The sequence below is a fragment of the Nannospalax galili genome, unplaced genomic scaffold (assembly GCF_000622305.1).
Source record: "Nannospalax galili isolate Female #2095 unplaced genomic scaffold, S.galili_v1.0 scaffold253, whole genome shotgun sequence".
NCBI lineage: Eukaryota > Metazoa > Chordata > Mammalia > Rodentia > Spalacidae > Nannospalax > Nannospalax galili.
Window position 1 is genome coordinate 5373508 of NW_008335287.1, and position 24637 is coordinate 5398144.

The 24637-nt window shown below is 35.8% G+C and overlaps 1 protein-coding gene across 3 annotated transcripts in view; it reads left to right on the top strand.

Annotated features, from left to right (window-relative positions):
• Positions 1-24637, top strand: part of Mdga2 (MAM domain containing glycosylphosphatidylinositol anchor 2) — an 899633-nt gene that overhangs the window by 859201 nt on the left and 15795 nt on the right. For all 3 annotated transcript variants that reach the window (XM_008829871.3, XM_029561983.1, XM_029561984.1), the window contains 4 exons: positions 1377-1397; positions 4827-4982; positions 5426-5584; positions 22173-22303. In XM_008829871.3, coding sequence (XP_008828093.1) covers positions 1377-1397; positions 4827-4982; positions 5426-5584; positions 22173-22303 — 467 coding nt within the window. The remainder of the gene's footprint in view (positions 1-1376; positions 1398-4826; positions 4983-5425; positions 5585-22172; positions 22304-24637) is intronic.

Consider the following 24637-nt stretch of genomic DNA (forward strand, 5'->3'; position numbering starts at 1 on the left):
TTTTAATAAAATATTAAAAAATTACTGCCGGGCGTGGTGGCGCACGCCTTTAATCCCAGCACTCGGGAGGCAGAGGCAGGCAGATCTGTGTGAGTTCAAGGCCAGCCTGGTCTACATAGTGAGTTCCCGGACAGCTGAGGCTATAGGGAGACCCTGTCTCAAAAAGACCAAAAAAACAAAAAACCTATATGTTGTATTAAAAGACAAAAGCATATTTCTCAAAGTTGAAAAGTTTGGGATGTACATGATCAGAGAGCATGGTTAGGTTCCGATTAATGCTATTTCTCTGGCCTGTCATTGTAATCTCAAAAGGCAGAGAGTTCTGACATCTCCTCATCTTAAAAAGATACCAACCCATTGTATTAAAACTACATACTGTGACCTCTTTTAACTTAAGTTACCTCCATATAGCTCCATCTTCTACACAGTCACATTGAAATAAGAAATTACCTTCCTAAATTTCATATCATAAATACAATCACATTCAGGATTCAGTCTGTAATATATATTTACAATAAATTAACATGAAAACATGAAGAGAAGAGAAATTATGGACTTAACACAATATTTCAAATTTATAATTGCAAATTTTTACAAAGGTAACTTTGTAATAGGTACGACATGTGTAACAGGTACACACACAGTTCATTTTATCCTGTAGATTAGGTACATTTTTGTTACTCAGTAAAATTTGAAGTTTTTATTTCCCACTGGGTGAAAATCAATTGGCATTTGTATTGAAAACATAATTAGTTTTCTGAAGCAAATATTTCTTTCAGTGCACAAAAAGCGTACAATGTGAAACATAGAATCTGACAACTCTTTGTGTTCTGCGTGTGTGTGTATGTCTTTATCCTTTTTAATTTAATTAAATGAAATGGCACTCATGTAACTATTTGTGTTGGGACATATGACATAAATTGAGAATTACATTATTTTTACATATGTCACATTATTTTCAGTAAAAGAAGCGATAGCAAGAAAACAAAAGTATAATCTCTGTTGAATAATTGCTTTTATTAATAAAAATCTGGATTACTGATTAGCTTACCATCAATCTCTTTTGATTTCTGGGTTTGTTTAGCACTGGTTAAGATACCAAAGCTATCAACTCCATCCCTTGGAAAATGAACAACTCCCCCATGCTATTTAGCATTGATCTTTTTGGTACTCTGAGGTTTTTATTGCTAAGCTCCAAAGTAGATTGCATTCACTCTCCTAGAACAAAATGGATTTCAGACCTAATTCTCCATTGCTACCTTGGGAAGATCATGAAGTTTGGTAAGGAACTGTGAGATGCAGTACAGACTGATAAAACTTTTATTTATAGATGACATCCAAGCCTGACTAACACTTTTTATCTGCTTTTCTTCCAGCACCTGTGAATCCTCATTTGAGTAAGTATATTTTCACTTGAAAAATCATATTTTATTAATGATGAAGATTGGATCATGTACAAATATGCTAAGATGATTAAGCCACTGTTCTAAACTTACTCATTAGTTACTTTCCTCATTCCTGTGAGAAATTCCTAATAGAGGCAACTTAAGGAAAGAATTTATTTGGACTCTGGTTTAAGAAGGGATACAGTCCATCAAGACTGGAAGGCATGGAGGGGAATCTGAGAATAGGTAGCAGAGATAGATGAATGTCATTGCTCATCCGGCTCCCTTTTTTCACTTTTGATTCTGTCCTGGACCCTAGCCCCTGAGATGGTACCACCCACCGCAGGGTGAATCATCTCTTCTCAGTTATGCCTCTCTTCAGTTACGCTAACTAATACACAAAGGTGTGCTTCTCCTACATGGTCTTAAATATAGTTGATAACAATGATTAACCAAACATACATCCCTATTTCCCTCTGACATAAGAAGAGAAATTACTACAAAACCTCAATCTCAAATACCAGTTGTTCTGAATATTTTATTTTTCAAGGAAAACTATTCTAAGGAATTGCTAAAAGACATAGGATGACACAACAGGGACATGAGCATCAAGCTTCTTATTCCTGAGTTTTTAAATTCTTCTTTCACCATTTTGGAAAGAATTCATGGAAAAAGAACAAAATGTTGGAGATCATGTAATGAAGAACATTTAAAAATTCTTTTTCTCTTTGTATGTCTTGAAACTGATAAAAACCATGTTGTAATCAGGAAACTGGCGAAAATAGATGTAGTCAGTCATCAGTTCTCTACCTTGTGAAATTCTATGACTTCACTTCATTATTTCATGTGATCTTTTAATACTCATCGTTACATTAATGTTTGATAAGTTTATGTAATTTAGTGCACTTGCATTATCTATCAAATATTTTTATTCAAATAAATTTTATACAAAATTATATTTAATTTTAAATAACATGTAAACATAAGGTTTGACAACAGTTCTATGAATGGAAATATGTCTTTCAATTTGTTTTTTGGCCCTCATTTTTGTTCATACATAAAATATGACGTTAAACAACTGAAAGCAGTTAAAAATGGTGTCATGAGATCAAAACTTCCAACTAACAGAACTTCATATTGTACCTAAGACATTAGTATGTTTATATTGCGGAAACCAATGTCATGATTTTGATAGCATTAAAAGCTTATATCTTGTTTGGTTTAAAATCAGTACCAGAAATACATATCTGAAATATTTTATGTGGAACTAGAGAGCCTGAGGTCAAGAACACTTGCTGTTCTTCCAGAGGACATGAATTTGGTTCTCAGCACCCACATCAGGTGGCTCACAACTGCCTGGAACTCCAGCTCCAGGTGATCCAACACCTTCTTCTAGCCACTGCAGGCACCCATATACATACAACATATACACACATACGCACACACACACACACATGTACACATAAATAAAAGTAAGTCTTTACAAAATAAAATATTTTATATGAAATAGTGTCTATCCAGAACATAGTCACTCAAGATAGAATACAAATAAATATAAAAACATACAGCCACTTCTTAATCTGATTTTTAAAAAAAACCCAAAACATATTTTACTTTTAAGAGAAAGCCTTCCCGTATTTTCACTGGTGTCAATGGGCTTCAGTTAATTCACACATGTGATCCCGACCAAGCTCTCCATTTCCTAGAGTATATAATGACTCTATCCCTTTGCAAGGGTGTAAGGTATCCAAATGGAGATTCCTTAGAGATTTCATTCTTTGTGGATTGCAAGGAATCTGAAATCTCTTTAGACTTAACTTTTGGTTGTTGTTATTTTTTAGACAAGTTCTCCCTGTAGCCCCAACTGGCCTGGAACTTGCTGTGTAGATCAGGCTGGCTTTATTATCACAGAGGTCTGCGTGCCTCTACCTCTAGAATGATGAAATTAAAGGTGTGTGCCAACACACCAGCTGAGCTTTACTTAAAAAAATATTTTATTTATTATTTTTATTTTTACATGTGTGAGTGCATTGCCTGAATGTAAGTACACCTTTGTTGTGCAATGCACATGGAGGTCAGAAGAGGGGGCTGGATTCCCTTAGAACTGGAGATACAGATTATTGTTAACCACGGTGTTGGTGCTAGGAACCAAACTTGGGCCTTCTGCAAGAGCAGCCAATGCTTTTAACCGCTGAGCCACCTCTCCAGCCCCTGAACTTTAGTTAGTTCCTGACTGAAACCAAGTTTTCTCAGGAGTCAAGATTCTTGAGATTTCAGAATCCTTGCATTTAAAATTTTCAGTGACACACACAGCTTATGTTTCTGAATGACCTTGTCAACTCATCTTTATACATTTTTCAAGCAGGCTACATCCCAATAAGAAACTTTTGAAATTTAGAAATCGCTGCCACACACATTTAACAGAAAATTTAAAATGATTCCTTCTCAATTTTCAGTTGTTTTTGAACTCAGCATATGATAGGCACCCAAGAAATCCTTCCTCTGGGTCTTCATAAAGTCTTCTTATAAAACTCACTTCAAGTGGGTGTCAAACAGCTGGAAATCCCCAATTCATATCAAGCACGAAGAAGGACTGCTTTCCACAATAATTTCCTATTAATTACTTTGCCATAAGAAAACCGCATTTTTGCAACTGTGTATATAGGAAAGCATTTCTAGAACTGGGCATGGAAAATTATACATTCAAGGTATACATGTTTAAAATGTACTAGGTAAATTTGTAAAGCTCGCTTTCTTTTCATTTTGTTTTTTATTTGTTTTTAAAACAGATTTTTAATTTATAATACAAGCTGCATTGGCACCCAGTATGTAGTCAATCCAGCCTGCCTGTCAGCTTGTAATCCTGCATCAGCTTCTGGAGTGCTGGGATTATAAGCGTGAACCACCACTCCTGTTTTATAAAGTTCATTTTCTAGTTTTGTTTTAATATTTCCTATGCATACAAATTTGAGTTAGAAAAATTCTCTGGTCTCATTCAAACATATATTATATTATTTAACTGAAGTTTTCTGCATGTTTCTGACAAAAGCTTTGGGCTTTAATTGTGTTACAAGATGATGTTTTCATACAAAAAGTGGCACTCTTAAAAGGGGGACTCACAGGAAAGCGGAAAGCAGAAAGACAAAATGAAATGGTAATGGAGGAAGTGAGTGTGGTCAAAAAACATTACACATGTGTGTGGAAATGTCATAATGAACCCGTCGCTCTGTATAAGTAAAATAAGCCAATAAAAATCGCTTCTCTTTTTCATTAAGATTGCATTAGTTTTACGTTTGGTCACAACTGCACCCGTTAAAGCTCTGGTGCCATTATGGTGTTGTTGCAGTATTATTGCATCATACTGCTTGAACTTTTTCTAATAAAACATCGCAATATTGGATTTAATTAATATTAATTAATTTAACTAAAATTTGTTAACAGGGGAATTTCACTGTGGATTTGAAGATGGTAATATTTGTCTGTTCACCCAAGATGATACAGATAATTTCGATTGGACAAAACAGAGTACGGCAACAAGAAATACAAAATACACACCTAACACGGGACCTAACGCTGATCGCAGTGGCTCCAAAGAAGGTCAGAGAGCATGCAGTATGTGTTCACAGCATTAGATTCAAAGTGCTTTTATCGTGAGGTACAAGGGAATAGTGGGCTCTGCATTTGAGTACTGTGAGTAAACACTGCATGCTATGTACAGTGTCAGCACTCTAGGTGTCTCCAAAGTTTGTGGTCGTTAATGTTTTCTCAGTGCTCTGTGATATACATAGTTGAGAGACGAGGTTTCTTAAAAACTTTTGTTTTGCCAATTTAACTCAAAATTCTAATTTCTCTCAGGTTTTTATTCATTTTATTCTTCTCTTAGCGTCATGATTAGTTGTGAATAAACACACAGATTTTATAAAAGAGATTTAAACCGTACTGTCAACCTTCCTATGAAAGCTCTGAAACTTCCCAGTGGTTTGACATTTCCTGTTTCTTAATAAGAATAGATGTGAACACTTTGCTTTATCTGCTTTAAGGTTTTTATATGTACATCGAGACATCCCGACCCAGACTGGAAGGTGAAAAGGCTCGACTTCTCAGCCCTGTTTTCAGCATAGCTCCCAAAAACCCATACGGACCTACAAACACCGCGTACTGTCTCAGCTTCTTTTACCACATGTACGGACAACATATAGGTGAGATGGCCAAAAGCTCTACTTTGTGTAAAACTGGTCAAAAGAAAGTAAGTTTCACATAGTGTGAAGACAGCTTTAGTCAATGGATGCCATAATTGAGTTTTAAATGATTGCCTAGATCTGCAAACTAAGATGCTGTCAGTGTCCTCTGATCACCTAGTTCCCAAAGCTCACAGGCCTTAATGCTCCTCCCAGAGACCACAGGCTGCTGAATAAAAAGCCCAGTGCCAGGTATAACGTACCTCCCTTCTAGGTGTTGGTCAGAGAAGCCCAAGAGATCCCCAAAACATCATAGACTGTTGCCATTGCTCTTGGTTGCCTATCATAACTTGATTGTAAGATTTTATTGCTGAAGACATCCCTACTTTGGTCACTGGTCACAAGACATGGAGGAATTGAGTCAGTACTGACCAGAAGGCTAGGTTTCACAGTACCAGAAGGTTCTTTTCAGGCTGCTAGGGGAGAAAGTGAAAAGCCTTACCATCTGTGAACCCTGTAACCTACTGTAAAAACCCCTCTGGCAAGAAAGACCCATGGATGCAATTGTGGCATAAATGCTATGGGTATAACCAAGTGCTTTCCGAAACGATTTAATCTGCTATTCTCTTAATGGAATTTGTAATAGTGAGCATCACTGACCATTTTTTATGGTGAAGAAAACTGAACCTTGAGAAGTTAGTGTGGATTGTTCAGTCATGCTGTGCTGGCGTTCACCTCATAGTCTGCATTACTAATCAGTGTTCTTCACAGTAGAACAGCACGTGACAGCAGGGATACATAGCATTGAAAAGTGAAAACACCCTCAAGCTCAGAACAACAGACATAAAGTAGAACCTAGCTGAAGCACTCAGCTACTTGAAGACTGTGCAGAAGTCATGTGGAAGACCTACTTCTTAGCTCCCTCACATGTACAATGGGAACAATAATTCTTGTCTTAAAAAGCTGTGGTTTGGATTTCTAAGGGAATAATTGCTACTTTCTATTATATGGCAGACACAGGCTTTGGTTCATCCAAAACTCAAATAACACCAATAGAGGGCACTTTGTGGATTATTTCTATTAACGTTCACAATAAGCACGTATGCTCATTAAAATAATTATCCTGTTTCTCACATAAGAAACTGAAGTAAAATGAGCTTTGATTATCATGTCCATCACATAGCTGATAGGCACGGAAGCCATAGTTCAGCCTGGGATGCTGGACCCCACAGTCAGCCAGTCACTGCTCTGCAGGAAGACTTACTAGAGGGTCCTGAAAGCCCAGTTTAGTGTGTGGTATAGATTTAGTGGTCCCAGTGAGTTATCACAGACCTTGGACACATGGAAAACATGAGTTTTTTTTAATTGAGGATATTAAATACTAAAGGAATGTATAAAATTATTGGGAAACAGAACAGAGATTGAAAAGGCACCAAGAAAGCTTTGACATTGGTAACCATGGTCTCACGAGTCATGAATGTGAAGGACAATTCCTCACAAAACTGCTATTCTACTTTATTGTCAGAAGATAATAGATCATTAACAAGAGTAGGATTAGCTTGGGTCTAGTTATTCTTTTCAGTTGATCATGTGTATTTTACTTATTCAGTATTTTTAAATATATTTTAAGAATGTCCTGTGTTCTGTCCCAATTTATCTAGGAACAAGTTTAAAAAATTAAGTAAATGATTCTAAGACCAGTACTTTGATATACTTTAAGGCAATATATATATACCTGGTATCTGAGACAAGCCTGTTTATGGCTTCCTTTAAAAGTCTCTATATCTCTGAGCTCCAAGTTCATGCTGATCCACATCTGCCCCCAGCATTCTTACACAGTGGGTGTCCAGCTGACTTCTCAATGTGATTACTCTGACAATTTAGCAGGATGACTTCTCTTATTGAGTAAGCTACTTTCATTTTGATCCTTTTGGTGCCATTTCTCAGTCTCATTACATGGTCCAAAGTTTCAGGTTAGGCTCTGAGTCTATTGCGTGGGCCCTCTAAGCAAGGAACAAGGACAAAATTTACTAGAATCTAAGTAAATATGCTTGTTTCAGACACTGGATAGTAAACTAGAGTCTGATGAGATAGAGACATACCTTGTTCTGTCATCCTTTCTGTTATCATGGCTCAAATAGTGCATTATTTAAAAATGGAAAGTTTGGGCAGTTCTGCATCCAGCTTGTTTGTGTTGATGCATAAACACAACTCTCACCTGCAAGGAGATAAGGGATACTTAGTTCTGGATTTAAAAAGGAGTGATCATAACCAGGAACACAGATTTAGGTTACCCCAAACTCCATGCTCCAACTAAGTGACAGTTACTATAAATGATTTTATAGTAAGAGAGCAAGGAAATTAATAACTTAAGGTACTTTTCAAACACATTGATGGAAAGAGTAGGTAGGTGGGTTACAGTAAAGTGAGGGAAACTGTTCTGGGCCTCAGGTGCTATTTGACAGCACTTTTAGTTCTTTGGTTGGTTGGAATATAGAGGTCTATTATTACATGCCAAAGGATTTACCTAATGATCACAAAGATGTTAGGTCACATATGAGGAGGGAAATAAATGGCTATTGTGGGGGTTAAAGGTGCCTCAAGATAATTTGACTGTGAATTTGCAACATTCCAACCCCTCCACATCATTAGAAGTCTTATCTGTATATCAGTCTGGAGAAAGTTCAATGGAAGTTATGATTCTTTTCAGGAACTTTCATATTTGTGAGTGACTATGTTTTTTAAGGTATTTTTATTTATATGTGTATGAGTGTATTACCTGCATATACATAAGTGCACCCATGCCATGCAAGGCCTGCAGAGATCAGAAGAGGGCATTGTACTCCTCTGAGACTGGAGTTATGGGACTGTTGTTAGCCACTATGTTGGTGCTTGGAATCAAACCTGGGTCCTCTGCAAGAACAGTGCTCTTAATGCCTGAGCCATGTCTCCAGCCTTGCAGTGACATTCTCTCAACAGCAGGGACTTCCTTACTTCCTTTGTGTCATGTTTTCTAATTTTCACAATATTTCAATAATTTTCAGTAATGGTGTATCTATTGTTATATCCTATGATTATCACAGACCATGCCCTCAGAAGATGACTGAATCAGTGAATGTGTTCTGACAGCTACATTCTCAGCTGTTCTACGGTTCTCCCCTCTCCTTAGGCCTTCTTAGGGCAGGAGTCACAGGAGGACAATCAGCAACCCTAAAATGGCCTGTAAATGTTAACAAATGATTCACGTTCCCTATTTTTCAACCACAAGCTAAGATCACTGAAGCAAACCATTAGCAACTTGTCAACACAGGGGAAAAGCACATGAGGAGAATAGAAAGTGCTGCTTCGTGAGTGCACAGATGACAAGAACGCAAAGCCCATGTGTTGCTGACAGGAAGAAGGGTTCAGCGTTCTGTTAGATCAAACTACCCGCAACATTCCCTTAAGGCAAAGCTTAGTACAGAACAAGACCTTAGCTATCTTCAATTCTACAATGGGTAATAAAGAGTAAGAGGTTGACGAAAATTGGAACTAGTTGATTCACAAGGTTTAAGGAAATAAGTTGCTTTCGTTAAAATAATACAGTTCCCTGTGAAACAAATGCCAATGTAGAAATTGCAGCAAGTTATCCAGAAGATGTGCCTAAGATGATTGAGAAGGTAAACAACAGACTTAATGTAGACAGCTCAGGGTTATCCTGAATTAAGACAGTGGAAAGATTTTCATAGATATAGAAGATAATTCAACACCTGGCTTCAAAGTTCCAAAGGTCAGATTAACACCCCTGTGAGCAGTTAAGGGTTACATAGTTGGTGACACTGCGCTTAAACAGAAGTTCACATACCATCCCTGAACTCCTAAAGACATTAAAAATGTGAATTCAAAAATTATTCTGCTTTGTTTTCATTTTATGTGTTTTCGTGTATGTGACTATCTCAGTGCTCTATAAATAGATTAGCAAATCCTGAATGACAGCATAAGCGTTTAAACATAGTTCGCTGAAGTTGTGAAATTCATAGTGGAGATAGGCTATAAATAAAAAAGATTCATTTGAAAACATTACTGCTCAGTGACAATGCACCTGATCACCCAGGAACTCCGATGGTGACAGTACATTGTTCCTCTTCCCTGCCTGCTACTGTGGCCATTCTCAAGGCCACGGTCAGCTTACAGATTTGATGCTCAAGTATAGTTATTTAAGAAACACATTTTGTAAGGCTACAGCGACCATACACGGGGATTGCTCAGCTGGTGTCCAACATATTGAAAACCTAGAAACGATTCACTATGAGGATGTGACATTTAACACAGGAGGAGTTGCTTCTTGTTGATTAGCAAACTAGTTTCTTAAGATGAATCTGCTGCTGAAGATGCTCTGAATAAAGCTGAAATGACAACAAAAGGTTTAAGTGATTAGCGTCAGAAGCTTAGTTGATAAAGGAATGACTGAGTAGATTGACACTAATTTTGAAAGGAATTCTGTTGTGAACAAAAGGCTGTCAATTGCCATCATAGGCTACTGGGATGTTTTTTGTAAAAGAAAGTGTCAAATCAAGCTGGCAAATTGCATTGTTGTCTTATTCTAAGAAACTGGCTTAGCCCCACCAACCTTCTGCAACTACCATCTTTATCTTTTAGCAGCTATCAACGTCACAATATGACCTTCTACCACCAAAACGTTCTGTGAAGACTGATAATTGTTAGTGTGTTTTAGCAACAAAGTATTTTAACTAAGGCATGTCTATTGTATAGTGGTGTAATGCATGTGCACATTTAGTAGACTGCATTATAGCATAAACATAAGTCTCATATACATTGGGGAAGCAAAAAATGTTTGATACTCTAGATTTTGATAGTTATTTCATTTTATTAATCTAGAATTGAACTTGTAACATCTCCAAGATATGTCTGCACTTGAATACAGAGATACTGTCTGTAGTTAAATTTTCCATACTTCCACATACTGACTTAACTCAGACCTTCTTTTACCTGTAAGCCTAGAACATATCTATAATAATTCATTTTGCAAATTGCATTCCTGGTTAAGTGACTTTTCCTGGATGCCTAATACCCTCATTTCATTTATTATTTCTTGAGCAGTTGTAAATACATCTTGCAATCTTTATATTTATCTATTTATTTATTTAATACGTAGGAGTGTTTTGCCTGCATGTATGTAAGTACACCATGTGCATGCAAAGCCTACAGAGGCCAGAAGAGGACACTGGATCTCCTGGAGCTGCAGTTACAGACAGTTGATAGCTGCCATGTGGATGCTGGGGACCGAACCTAGGTCCTCTGTAAGAGCATTCAGTGCTCTTAACCATCTCTCTAGCTCACATCTTGACTAAAGGAAAATATTGTTGAAAGTTACCATTATCTAACAATACAAAAATGAAAAGATTCCTCTTCAAAATAAAGTCGTATATGTTATGTTACTTATCTGTTGCTGCATAACAAACTTCCCACAAAACTTGTGGCTTAAAACAATAAACATTTATAACTTCAGAGTTTCTATGGGTCATGAATATGGCTACACTTTATTTGGTTGCCTGTGACTCAAGATTGCTTGGGCAGTTGCTATCAGGATGCCAGCAAAGGACTCAAGTCTAATTTCAAGAATTAACTTGGGAGCAGGGCATGGTGGCACACGCCTTTATCCCAGCACTTGAGAGGCAGAGGCAAGCAGATCTCTGGGAGTTTGAGGCCAGCCTGGTCTACATAGTGAATTCCAGTCTATCTGGGGCTACAGGGAAACCCTGCATCAAAAAAAAAAAAAGAAGAAGAAGAAAGAGAGAAAAAGAATAAATAAATTTGGGAAGGATACACATTAGAGCTCACGCCTGTGCTTCTTTAGGCCTTCTTCTTTCAGAGGTATTGAACTGAGGAGACTTATTTCTGCTGACCTTTGTCTGGAGGTTTGCCTCCCTTAGTTCTTTGGTATGTGAATATCTGTCTCTACTGAACTGTCTCATATCATGGAACAGGTTTCCTTCAAAAGAAAAGCAACACAATACAGAGATAAAATGCACTCTGGCAAATTTTATAATTTAATCTATGAATTGACTTTACTTGGTTTCAATTTATTCTAATTATCGTAACTGAGTAGATAACTCCAGCTCATACTGAAGAAGAGGGAATTATAGGTTAAGGCTAATAGGTTTAAATTATTGGGTATCAATTGGAGGTTATTTGCTACATTGATACAATTTTTGTTTGGTTAAATGCTTCATCAAAATTGACTGAGAAAAATTTACGTAAATAATGTGTTCTAGTTTCATTTTTGTTACTGTGATACAATACCCTGACAGAAACCACTCTGTGGAGAAAGGGTTTATTTTAGGCTAGAATACGAATGACTATCAGGAAGTCACTTGACTATGAGGAAGTCACAGTAACAGGATAGCAGACATCTGGTTACAGCATATCCATAGTACAAAGCAGAGTTAAATGGATGCATGCATGTTCATTTGCTTCCTTGCCTGTGCTCAGCTTGATTTCTCCACTTATACATTTAATGACCCCCTGCCTACGTAATGGTGCCACCCACAGTAGGCTGGGTTTTCCCATTTCAGTTAACTTAATCAAAACAGTTCTCTGTAGTCATGCCCACTGACAAACCTGATTGAGACCTTCTTCCTAGGTGATTCTAGGTTGTACCAAGTTTGACAATAAAATTAATCATCATGATGTGATATATAACTATGGATAATATGTATATCAGCATTCCCGTGACTGCTAGTGAGCACCTTAATTGATGAATAGGCTGAATTTCTAATGTTATTACAAAGATATTGAATATCATTTAGGTCATTAAATATGACCAAAGCTAGCAAAAGAACAAAAAGCAACCAAACAAAAAGACAACAACAACAAAGGGTTTGAGATAGAAACTTCACACCACATCAGACAATTAGTGGTAAGAATTCAGAAGACAATTATGAATGTGTCTAATGGGTCAGTGAAATTATTTCTCTGTTTGAAAGCTAGTTTCACAATGAGGCAAAAAGAGAGGAAAGGGAAAGGAATTTGTGGATGAAGATATTCCATGACTCTAACAGCCACAAAGGGGAAGAAATGATGGAGCAACAAGATGTGGGTGTATGAAAAGGTCTGCTTCAAGAAGGGAAGCTAACACAATGATACATTTACAGGAAAGAGACTTTTACAAAAATTTACGAATGCAGTACCCTGATCACAGAATTCTCCTTGAAGAAGAGAACTAATACCACTACTAGTGAAGTGAGAAAAAAATAATTAAGAACGTGGCTTCTGATACTTTTGTGAAAAGAAGACTAGCAGGAAGGAATAGCAAAGTCTCTATCTTCTCTCCAAAACAGAGTACATGTTCAAAGAGAAGATCGCTTCAGCAGAATAGTAAAATGGAGCATGAATTGGTATTTCAAGAGGTTGGAGTCGATGACTGAAGTCCTCAGTTTGGAGCTCAGTTTAAGTCTCCATCAATTTTTACATACAGTACTGAATTTGGCAACTGATTTTCTTTCTTTCTCTGGTTCACAATTCCAAGACAATGATGATTCTTTGAAACCTATAACATAATGGACTCAAGTATATATTCCTTTCTCTGTACTTAGAGATTTGCTAACCTACAGCCCATGGGCCACAGATGCCCTCATACAACTATGAACACATCCCCACACAAAACCCTTAACTTTCTTAAAGCATTGTGAGATTTTTTTTTTTTTTTGGAAATTTTATTTTGTAACTCAACTATATAGAGCTCCAGTGTGTTCTTTGTTGATGACAATGTTGTGTCACAATGTCAAAAGGTTGGCCATGCAAGCAAGGAACACCTGAACAGTCTGCTCTAATTGTATTTGACATTCTCTAATCAAGGTCTAGGTGACCTGGGCCTCTTCTCAAGCTCTGTCCATCCTCCTGCTGAACTGTGTGCTGAGTGGGAGCAGAAGTATTGTCTCTTCCCGTCACTGCCATGCATATAAACATTTATTTAAGCATTCCATAAATCTTCACTGACAAATAAATACATTTTAATTTATGTGATAGAACAAGTATTCTCGTTTTTAATAATTTGAGTCATTTGTATTTTCCTTCAGAATACAGCTGAAGACACCTGCTGAGTTCATTCACAGCCCTTCCTGTTCCTTTTAGTCCCCAAATTCCTGATGCAAATATGTTCATTTGTCCCCCTGAAGTTTGTTCCACTGAAATCTCCCTGAGAACAATAACCATAACGTATTTCTACTTGGTGCTTTGGAAAAACAAGTGCCTAATGGGTTTAAAGAATGACCTATGCTAGATACATTAGCTTTAGTGTATAGCAGAAGACTAGAAAGAGACCTGAAAGAATATAGAGCACAGATCAGAAATGGAAGCTAGTTTTGCAGAAACATTATATGCTATAAAAATAAGAAAACTTTAAGTTAATTATTTACCCAAATTGAATTTCTGCCTTGTGTTCTGCCAAGTAAAGCCAAATATGTGGCAAAGTGTCACATGTCTTAATAATTAATGCCAAGAGAAATGTGCTCTATAAAGGTACACCTCAACAATGCAATATAATGTTAGTATTCTCAGAAAGATATAAAGATGCTTAAATTAAAAGCACACACATTGATAAGCCATCATGCAAAAGAAAATAAAATTGGTATCTGAAATACTGTACTCCAGACATGCCGTCTGGTGATGATCTAACAATCTACAATACAAGTAGCATTTCAGGAACTGAAGTTAATTACCCTAGCTTTATAAAATATCTTGAAATATTCTTTTACAAGAATTAGATTGAATATTTTTTACTATGCAATATACTGAGATTCAAAGATTTGAAATAAGAATATGACTATCTTTATACAAGACAATGAAAACTACCTATATATTCCATGACTTTAGGAGTTTATCTTTAGTTGACATTTTTGGTCAGAGAACTACTTCTTTTGATTAGATTTAAGAACATGAAGGTCCTGGCTTATGTCATGAATATATTACTACTCAAACAGGGAATCTCCCCATGTGAATTTCCCCTTCTTGGAGTGATTCTTGTATTTTAGAGTTTTGGCTACATCTTCTAGAAGAATCACCATTAAATAAATATGCAATCACAAGATTACTTCAGGAGGAAAGAGAATATGATCAAAAGACATTATATACAAGTGAGAAATTATAAAAATATTTTAAATAAAATTTTTGCAATTTTCATACAATACATTTTGTTCATATTTAGAGTCCCTCCCCTATTTGCACCACCTCTCTTACTCCTCTTCGCTCACCTTAATGTATTCATATATATACACACATATATACAGATATGTATATGTGTATATGGCCCATAGAGTCTAACTCGTGTCCCCAAATATCCTTCAGTTTGGGTCTAACCACTGGAGTCCGGTTACTCTACTAAGAGTCCAATCTTTGAAAGAGACTGACTTGCCCCCTCACAGTAGGTATTGGTTGTCAATAGTTCATCAGGTGGGGTTAGTGTTTGTTACATAATTCCCCATTACTAAGCTGGGATTTTGTCTGATTTGAGCTTGCTGTGAGTTCATAGAAGTAGCTGATCAGCTGTATCAAAAACTCAGTTTCCTTGTGGTCATCCACCACTTCTGGCTCTTAGAATCTTTCTGCCCCCACTTCCATACTGATCCCTGAGCTTTGAGAAGGTTAATATAGGTGTCCTATTCAGGTATGAGCACTCTGCAGCCTCTTGTTCTCTGCTTGTTTCCCAGTTGTGGGTTTCTGTGTTAATCAATATCTCTTGCCTAAGGAAGCTTCTCTGGTGAGAGCTGAGAGATGTATTAATCTACAGGTATAACAATATGTCATTAGAAATCAGTTTAATACTATATCTACTAGTAGAAAACTAGTATTAGGCCTTTTTCTATGCCCTGTGACCTATCTAGTCTCATGCTCCTAGACCTGATTATCAATGTCAGGTATGGGCTCCATTCTATGGAGTAGATCTTAAATCCAATTGAAGATGATTGATTGGTTACTCCCATAATACTCTTAAAATGACTCTTTCATATTGGTAAATCCTCAAAATCAACTTCCAGACAAATGACAATTTATAAATCTCTGAGGAAATAGAAAGGATACTTAGTTTCCTCCACTTTAATGTTAGGGAATAGCAATAAAACTGTGGGTTATTTGGTAATGATTGATATTAAGCCATTACTTCTGTCAAGAGTTAACCAATGACTTCAGTGAAGTTGTGTTGATATATTCAATACTGGTGATGTACCATCAATGTGAAAATAGTAACATTCACTGAGTTAAAATGCTTTGTTAAGTTGTAAGTATTTAGAAGGGAGTCATGAGCAGAATCTAGCTGTGATTTATTACTACCTATGATCAAATGTTATCATGGACATTCTGGTAAAACCAAAAGTTACCCCTAATGCATTTATTTTTAGAATCACAAATTACCTCTCAAATAATTTTCTGCTTATGTAGTTCTTTTTAAAAACATTATTATTATCTAAAAGAACAAAGTACAGAGTTTCATTATGACATTTCCATATTCGTATATCAAACTGAAGACTGTGGTTCTTTTTAATATGTAAGTCTTACATTCACTCATTTCAGTTCAACAGGACAAATTGCATTTGGTGGGTACCTAGTAGTGTTTAGGGTTCTATAGAAGATAACAGAGTTATGATAAAATTTATTATCAATCAGATAGTTTACCAAGGACTCGAAAAAATAAATTACTGATTAAGAGTCAGAAAGTACCTCATGCAACAGATGGTGAATAACCCAGAAAACCACAATTGGTCAAAAGTATAAAGAATAAGAGACCACAGAGTGCAGGATTCAGAGTGCTTATCCCCGAATAGGACCTATATCAAACCTTGGCCACCTAAGTCAGGGACCCTTGAGGAAGAGGCAGTAAAAACAATGTAAGAGCCAGAGGTGATAGATCACCACAAGGAGAGAGAGTTTTACAGACAGGTGGGAAGTTGCTCATATGAACTTAGAGCAATTGTAACAATATACACAAGACTCATGCAAATTCAAACCAGACAACAACCCAGTATAGAATTAGGGAAATGGGTAAGAAACTCCAACCTTAGCTGATGAACTATTGGCAACTGATAACTAGTGGGAGAGGGAGATTTGGTTTTCTTTAAGGGAGGGATAATAGATAGGTTAACCAGGCTCCAGTGAATGGATTCACATGGAAGGACACTTGGGGACACAAGCTTGGCTTGATGGACCTTCACATATATGACAGAATACATAAGGTCTTGGGGGGTTTAAGAGGTGTACAGATGGGGAAGGGGTCTAAATATGGTCAAAATATATTGTATCAAATTCATAAAAAGTCAATTAAATTTTTTTTAAGTCTGAAAGTATACATAGCTAAATATGACAGGCTTATGGTGTGACTGAGCAAGAAAGAACTCAGGACAACAGGGTTAACATAAAACTTTCTATTGTAGAGACAGAAATCACAGCATGCTTTAATAGAAATACGTAGTGAAATTGGAAGGCAAAGGTTAGCAGATATGAGAAAGAAAAGAAGCTACGGTGTGAGCATGGAGAACACTGTTTCTATGGACGAGTGTTAGGCCCAAAGAACTGAAAAGTGTAAGTAAGGTAACTGACTTTTACCAAAGAAGAAGGCCCGATGAATATGGTACTGCAGGAAAATTTGTTGGATGTTAATGCACAAATTCAGTTGAATACCAGAGACATGGTAATTATGGGAGGAATTGAGCTGACATTTTAAAAGATATTGTTGCAATTATATGTTGAAAGGCAGTATAAATGTAGCCATTTCTATTCAAACAGAAAATAATGACTTTATAATTTCTCACTTTGTATGTGTGCATAAAACAAATGATGCTAACAATTACTTATCAATATACATAGATCTTGCCAGGAGCCAGATAATTTTGACACATTCTCATCCTTTCATAAAATGTGAAACTGAAATTAATAAGTCTATGTTACTGATTATATTAAAAATGCTATTTATATGCAACTGATACCCAGGCCTTAGAAATAAACCAAATTACTAACTAATTCATGCAAACTTGTCAATTTCAAGGATCTATTGCAAAGATGTATGCACATTTTAGGATGTATATGTCAATTATTTTCTAAAGAACATGAAATACATCTTTATCATTAAATAATAAAGAGTAAAATACAAACAAGAATGAAAATTAGGTAATAGTGATATTACTTAATGTTTATGAAAATTGTATTTTATACAGTAATTAAATGAAGTAACATTTAAATATGAATCATGATACTGCAACAGTGTTATGAAGAAGCCCAAATTTTGGTCATTATCATATCGAATAGCACTCAGGCCATTTTGCATCTCATTGCAATCTGGAACCTAAAAAATGAACAAAGTCCTCTTCTGCCCCAGGGCCACACACCTACAGAGAGGTTGGCAGAATGTGGGAACTGGGAGCCGAGCGATAGAGAGACCATTGTTTCGCTGCTTCTGGCTTTTAGCATAGAACTCTACAGCATTAGAAACTCCTTGGCGATGATTAAATTCACGCATCTTGGCATCTGGCACCTACTGAAGCATAAACAGACTCTCTGGGGATTTAAAATTACTTTTAAAGAGTATTAACATGATCCATCATACTCACTTTGGAATTTTTCACTATAATAATACAGTAACTTGCTGAATCAGCTTGGCTGAATCTAACTTCTCTCGAGCATCTTTATTCTGTTTCCCAAGTTCTAATTTTGTTGACCAAGGTGACCCGGCATAACATTAAGTATCTTTTGACACTGCATCCTGTTGTATTAAACTTAAACAGGAAATGCTAAGGAGAAAGTTTGCATCATGTGTTTGTTACTACTGCCTTTATCATCACCTCACAAACGTATTATTGCATAAGCAGTTGTATTATCCACTGGGATAATAAAATAATTATTAACGTGCATAAGAAGATATTTAAATTGAATGTATTTGGAAGCTTGTTTCAATCCTACAACTCAATTTTTATTCTAAACCTACTTTTTAAGTTTTTTGCTGATTGAATTATTGATTGATTGATTGATTGATTGATGATTAATTGATTTTTTGATTGGTTTTTGAGACAGGGTCTTGCTGCAGTCCCAACTGGCCCTGGAACTTACTATGTAGACTAGGCTCGCCTTGAGTTCATACCTATCTGCCTGCTTCTTCCTCCTGAGTGCTGGGATTAAAGGCATGTGGTGCCATCATGCTTGACTTTCCTCAACCTGATTTTAGCTCTGAGATAATTCAGACCTGCTTTCTTTACACATAGGCAAAATAGTTTTCATATAAAATACACTCAATAAACACGAACTGAAATAACTCAAGTTCGAATACTCATAGGCAAAATATTTTTCTTTACACATAGACAAAATATTTTCCATATAAGATACACTCAATAAACATGAACTGAAATAACTCAAGTTTGAATACTCTATATATAAAAAAGAAAGTTTGTTAATTAAGAAATGTAACCATGATAATGGCACAGCATAGTCCCTAAAAAGAAACACTCAATTAAATGCTGACACAATACCACACAGTTATTCATATAATATTTCATTGTTAGTTTTGCATTACTGTGACAAAATACCTAAGATTATGAGGTGAGAGAGACAGCTCAGTGGTTAAGAGCACGGGTAGCTGTTGTAGAGGACCCTGATTAACTTCTTACTACCCACATGAACAGTCTAACTACTCTCCAAAATCCAGTTGCAGAGGATCTGCTGCCCTCTTGGGCCTCTGCAGGCATTTCACAACATCATTGCATTTACATACATGAAGGCAAAACACTCACACACATAAAAAAAATACATAAAAATGCCTAAGATAATGAGACTGGGACACTACCTATTATTCTATTTCAGCATCTAATGACAAAATACCTAAAATAAACAACTAATGGAGGAAAGATTTATTTGGGTTCCTGATTTCAGATTTTAGTCTATTATCACTTGACTTCATGTTTCTGGCTTTGTTAACATAACAGAGGGGCAATTCAGGAGAAAGTTGTCACCTCATGGTGGCCAAGCAATCACAGCTAGATAGAACATGCAGAAGGGGAAAAGCTCATCCTTCAGCTAGATCCCACCTCTCAGTTCCCTTCACCTCCACAAAATGACGTGAAATGTGAATCTATCAATTGATTAGGTTGGAACCTATATGATCCAATCTCTTCCCCAAGTTGCCACACCTGAATTTCCCACTGAGGACCAAGCTTTCCTCACATGAGACTTTATGTTGCATTTCAGATCCAAACCACAATAATTATTTAAACTAATGTGTGTTTCATTAAAATAAGTCAACTTTAAATTTATTCATTTCAATTTTATGTGTATGATTGCATGTATGTGAGTGAACCTATGTCGTGCAATGTCCATAGAGATCAGAAGAGGACATCAGATCCCCTGGAGCTGGAATTATGGATGGTTTTAAGTGCCATGTGGGTGCTAGGAACTGAACCAAGGCCCTCTGCAAGAGGAGTCAGCACTTTTAACCACTAAACCATCTCTCTACCTTCTACATCAATACTTTTTAAAAAATGCTTAAATTTTGTTCAAGAAGTATGACTCTCGTGTAAAAATCATCATTCCTAATCTTTAGCAAACATATCCATTTATCAATATAGGAACAGAATTCATTTTCTGTCAGTTTAATCAAAATAAAACATCACACTACCCAAGCAAAGTAAAACCTCCATATGAAATAACACAAGAGAAGCCCTAAAGATGGTTTTGAGAAAAACACTGTAAGATTACAGTACAAATGGATGATGAGGATGGAGAGAGAGATAGAGAGAGGACTGTGCATTTAAATGCAAAACATGTCTATTGAAATAAATTCATTAATTTCAGGAACAAGTAAAAGTTGTAATAAAATACATGAAATGAACTTCATGAAACAAAAAGTTAAGATGCAGAATAGTGGATCAAGAAACAGTGGGAGATAGAAAAAAGAAAAGAGAGCTCCATGCAATCAGAAAAGAATGGGCACAAAGAGTACAGTAGCTGGAAAATGAGGCTTTTAAAAATGGAACAGGAGCTGGCAAGATGGCTCAGTGGTTAAGGACATTGTTCTTGCAGAAGACCCGGGCTCAAATCCCAGCACCTAACAGCTGACAACTGTCCATAACTCCAGCTCCAGGGGATACGGCAGCCTCTTCTGTCCTCCATGGGCATTGTGAGACAAGGGTGCACTTACTTACATGCAGGCATAACACTCATGCACATAAATAGAAATAACAAATAAAATATTTAAAAAATAAAAAGTAAATTTAAAAAATGGAAGAACAGAATCTACACTATGGAAATGAAAGTCAGTACTGTGGATGAAATATTTGTGCATGTTGAAGTGTGTGAGCATCTATTACATTTAATGAAAAAACATAAAAAATAGGTTTTGAAATAGAATGTGAAATCAATAAAAAGCAGAACAAAATATAGTAGATAATTTTCTGGCTGGATACACCTACATCATTCCCAGATATAATTTTAATTGAATCAAACTTAAAAGAATTCCATTCTCTACTATCAAGTAAAATACATTCCTCTAACATAATCTTAGTTCATCATAATAATGTGTCATTTCACTGCAGTTGATTCTTTAAGGCTTAATGTATTAAAATATTGATTGTATTAAATGACATAAAATGTAAGCTTTGAGTTCAAATCCTGCCTCTGCTATTTTCTTGTTTCATTATATAGGGCAAATTATTTAACTCTTGTTAACTTTTCTCACCTGTAATTTTGGGGTAATTATAAGCTCTTTGAGAGGATTAAAATCCTTATCTGAAGTGACCAACATGTATTATTTTATACTAATATTATTGTAATCATATTCTTTTGTGTACAACACACAAAATAGATGTACCAAATGGTGAAATTAAAGTTAATTATATTTTATGTCCAATATTTCCTTAAGAAGAAAAATTGGACTTAGGCAAGTGAATTTGATTTTTTAAAATTCTAGACTATAATACAAATCAAAACAATGAGGGTCAAGTTCTGGGCAGGCCATTCAGGATGTGAGTACACGGCATATTAGCTCCCTGTTGTTGCTGTAACAAATAACAAATGACTACAAATTGGGCTTAAAACACATGTATTCTCTTACAGGCTGAGAAAGAGAATCCAAAATGAGTATTAAAGTTTTGTGGGGCTAAAACCAAGGCATCAGCAACTTGGTTCCTTCTGACGATTTGGGAGAAAATCCACTCTAGCTTATGGGGGTTACCTGTATTTTTTGAATTGTAGATTCTCCCTCCATTTTCAAAAGCAGTGAGCATCTCTCATACGTCCATCTTCTTTCCTGTGTCCATATGCGTATTGTCTCTAATTCATAGAAATAAGTGTGATTGCATTTAGTGACCATTCAGATAACTCACACGTCTGTCCATCTCAAAAACTGTAATCACCCTTGCAGAATCATTTTGGTAACATGAGGGACCATTCACAGGGTCTGGGAATTAAGATGTAGTTCTCTTTGCATCGAAGCATGATCGCAAAATAGGAAACGAGAAAAGAAGACACTAGAATGTTCTGTGGTATTTAATTACAAAAATTGATAAATACTTAGTCAAGGAGAAGCATATTGGAGCTGACACAAATGTACAAAATAAAATCCCCTTGTTATTTTCAGGTGTTTTAAACGTGTATCTGCGTTTGAAAGGGCAGACAACAATAGAGAATCCACTGTGGTCTTCAAGTGGGAATAAGGGACAGCGGTGGAACGAGGCTCATGTGAATATATATCCAATCACTTCATTTCAGGTAAGACATAATTCTGTTCAGAGATTTTCGCTAAAGCAGATATTAAGGAAATAACAAATAAAATGTGAATACTCAGAAATTCAGCGAAATGAGCCAAGAATACATATACTTAACTATTCATTTTGGAAAAATATCTTAAAGAAATGCCTTTTTATTAACACCTATCAAGTAATACGTTAGAATAATTGTCAAAATTCAGAGGATTTTCATAGAGTTTTACATCCATTTCTGTAAAATCATATGCACACACTTAGTTCCTTAAAGAAAAATAATACATACTTTTATAATAATGGAATTGGGTAATCAATTCTTTAACAGTTTATTAATTCTTGATGGAATTTAACAGACATTTAACAAAATGTATCTGAGGGTTTTCTAGCTCAATCATTTATTACTTTGATATTCATAGTCAGGAAAGTTTAAGCAAATGATTTTTTCTTGTGTGAATTGAAGCTATGCTTCCATTGAATACAAAAATGTTTTCTATAATGATATCAGAAATTTAATGACTAATTTTTTTAACTTAAAAAGAGAGATGGCTCCATAGTTAAGATCACTGGCTACTCTTATAGAGGACCTAGGTTTGATTCCCAGCACCCACATGGTGCCTACCAACCATCTGTAACTCCAGTTCCAGGGGATCGAACTCCCTCTTCTGACCTTCACGTGCTTTGCATGACATGGGTTCACTTACACAGTGCAGACAATACACTCATATGCATAAAATAAAAATAATAAAATATTAAAGAGAGTGTCGTGACCATCTGACAAGATGATAGATCTCCAAGTTTATTAGAATGCAGTTAATACTGTGACTTTGGTGGCCTAAATAGCTATACAAACATAGGTATAAAGTTATATATTTGCATACCTGTGTTTGATAGCATATATCAAAATTTTTTCATTTCTTTAAAAACAATACAATATTTTTAAAATCTAGTCACATATAGTATAGCCTATAGCTGTACTCTTTACTTTGAAAGGACTCAAATCCGCTTCATGATGTGGTGCATCCTCTTCATTGCATGTGTTTAAAGGTACAGAAAACCAGACTCATGCAGCTAAACAACTTTTTGATTGTTTTGATTGCATTTTCTTATAATTTCTGAAATTCTGCTTGCTTGAAAGATTGAACATCTAAATCAAACCAGGATGATAAAATAGATACCTTCCTTCACCACAAGGAATTAAGTAAAATCAATTCAAATCAGTATGACTATGAAAACAATAGAATCATTCTGTATCTACAATTGTGAAAGTTATCATTCTGGCAAAATATTATTAAACTAAGTTCACTCGGAAACGCAAAACTCCAAGCATTATTACTATTAAAATGTATAAATATATTTGTATAGCAAGGAATATTTTTCTTTAAAAAATTAATCTTCTCTTTATGTTTACTTCTTACATGATTAGTGCTTCCTAAGCACAAATTTATTAAATCAAATACATATACGATAAGGATTTAAGTCATGGTAAGGTTCCCTTCAAGACAATCCCCTATTGACATTTGTATCAGTTTAATAAACACTATTAAGCACTTCCAGGACAATGTTTTATTTCCAAATATAAAAATTCAAATATATTTTTGCTGGTTGTGGTGACACATGCCTATAAATCCAGCACCCAAGAGGCAGAGGCAGGTAGATCTCTGTGAGATCCAGGTTAGCCTGGTCTACATAGTGAGCTCTAGGATTCTTGGGTCTACTGGGAGATCCTGTCTCAGAAATAATATTTTTTACTTCCTTTCTCTTTTTGACACACTGGATGGAATGGAGACTTAATAAAATAAACTAGTGGACATATGCTCCTGAACACATAAATCATATACAGTAATAATCACAGCAATGAAGATGTACTCAAAATTCTATAAATTTATTAATAAGAAAAACAGAGAGAAGAGGCAAGAAAAGTTTACTGTACAAGGTAAAAACTACACTAATAGTGGACAGAAATCGGAAAGCAGAAGAAGGGTTGGCATTAATAATCCAGCGAGGGGAACAGTGAAGAAAGACATCAACTGTATTGCACAGGAACAAAAGGATGTTTGTATAGAACTAACACGCAAAAATAAATCAAGGATTGGTGAAAAATAAGCTGCAGAAACTTAAGGAGCCTAAGCAATGGAAGTCACCCAAACCTCTATTCAGAGGATGACGTGCCCAGCTCCCTTATACAGAGGACCAGTGAAGAAAGGTGAACAGGGCTAGCAAGCCACTTTAGACATCTTTGGAAAATCTTGTAACTGATGTTGAAGGCTACACAAAAGGATCAGTACACACAAAAAAAGAGAATAATCTCAGAATATACTTAGATGTAAAAATGAACAAAATA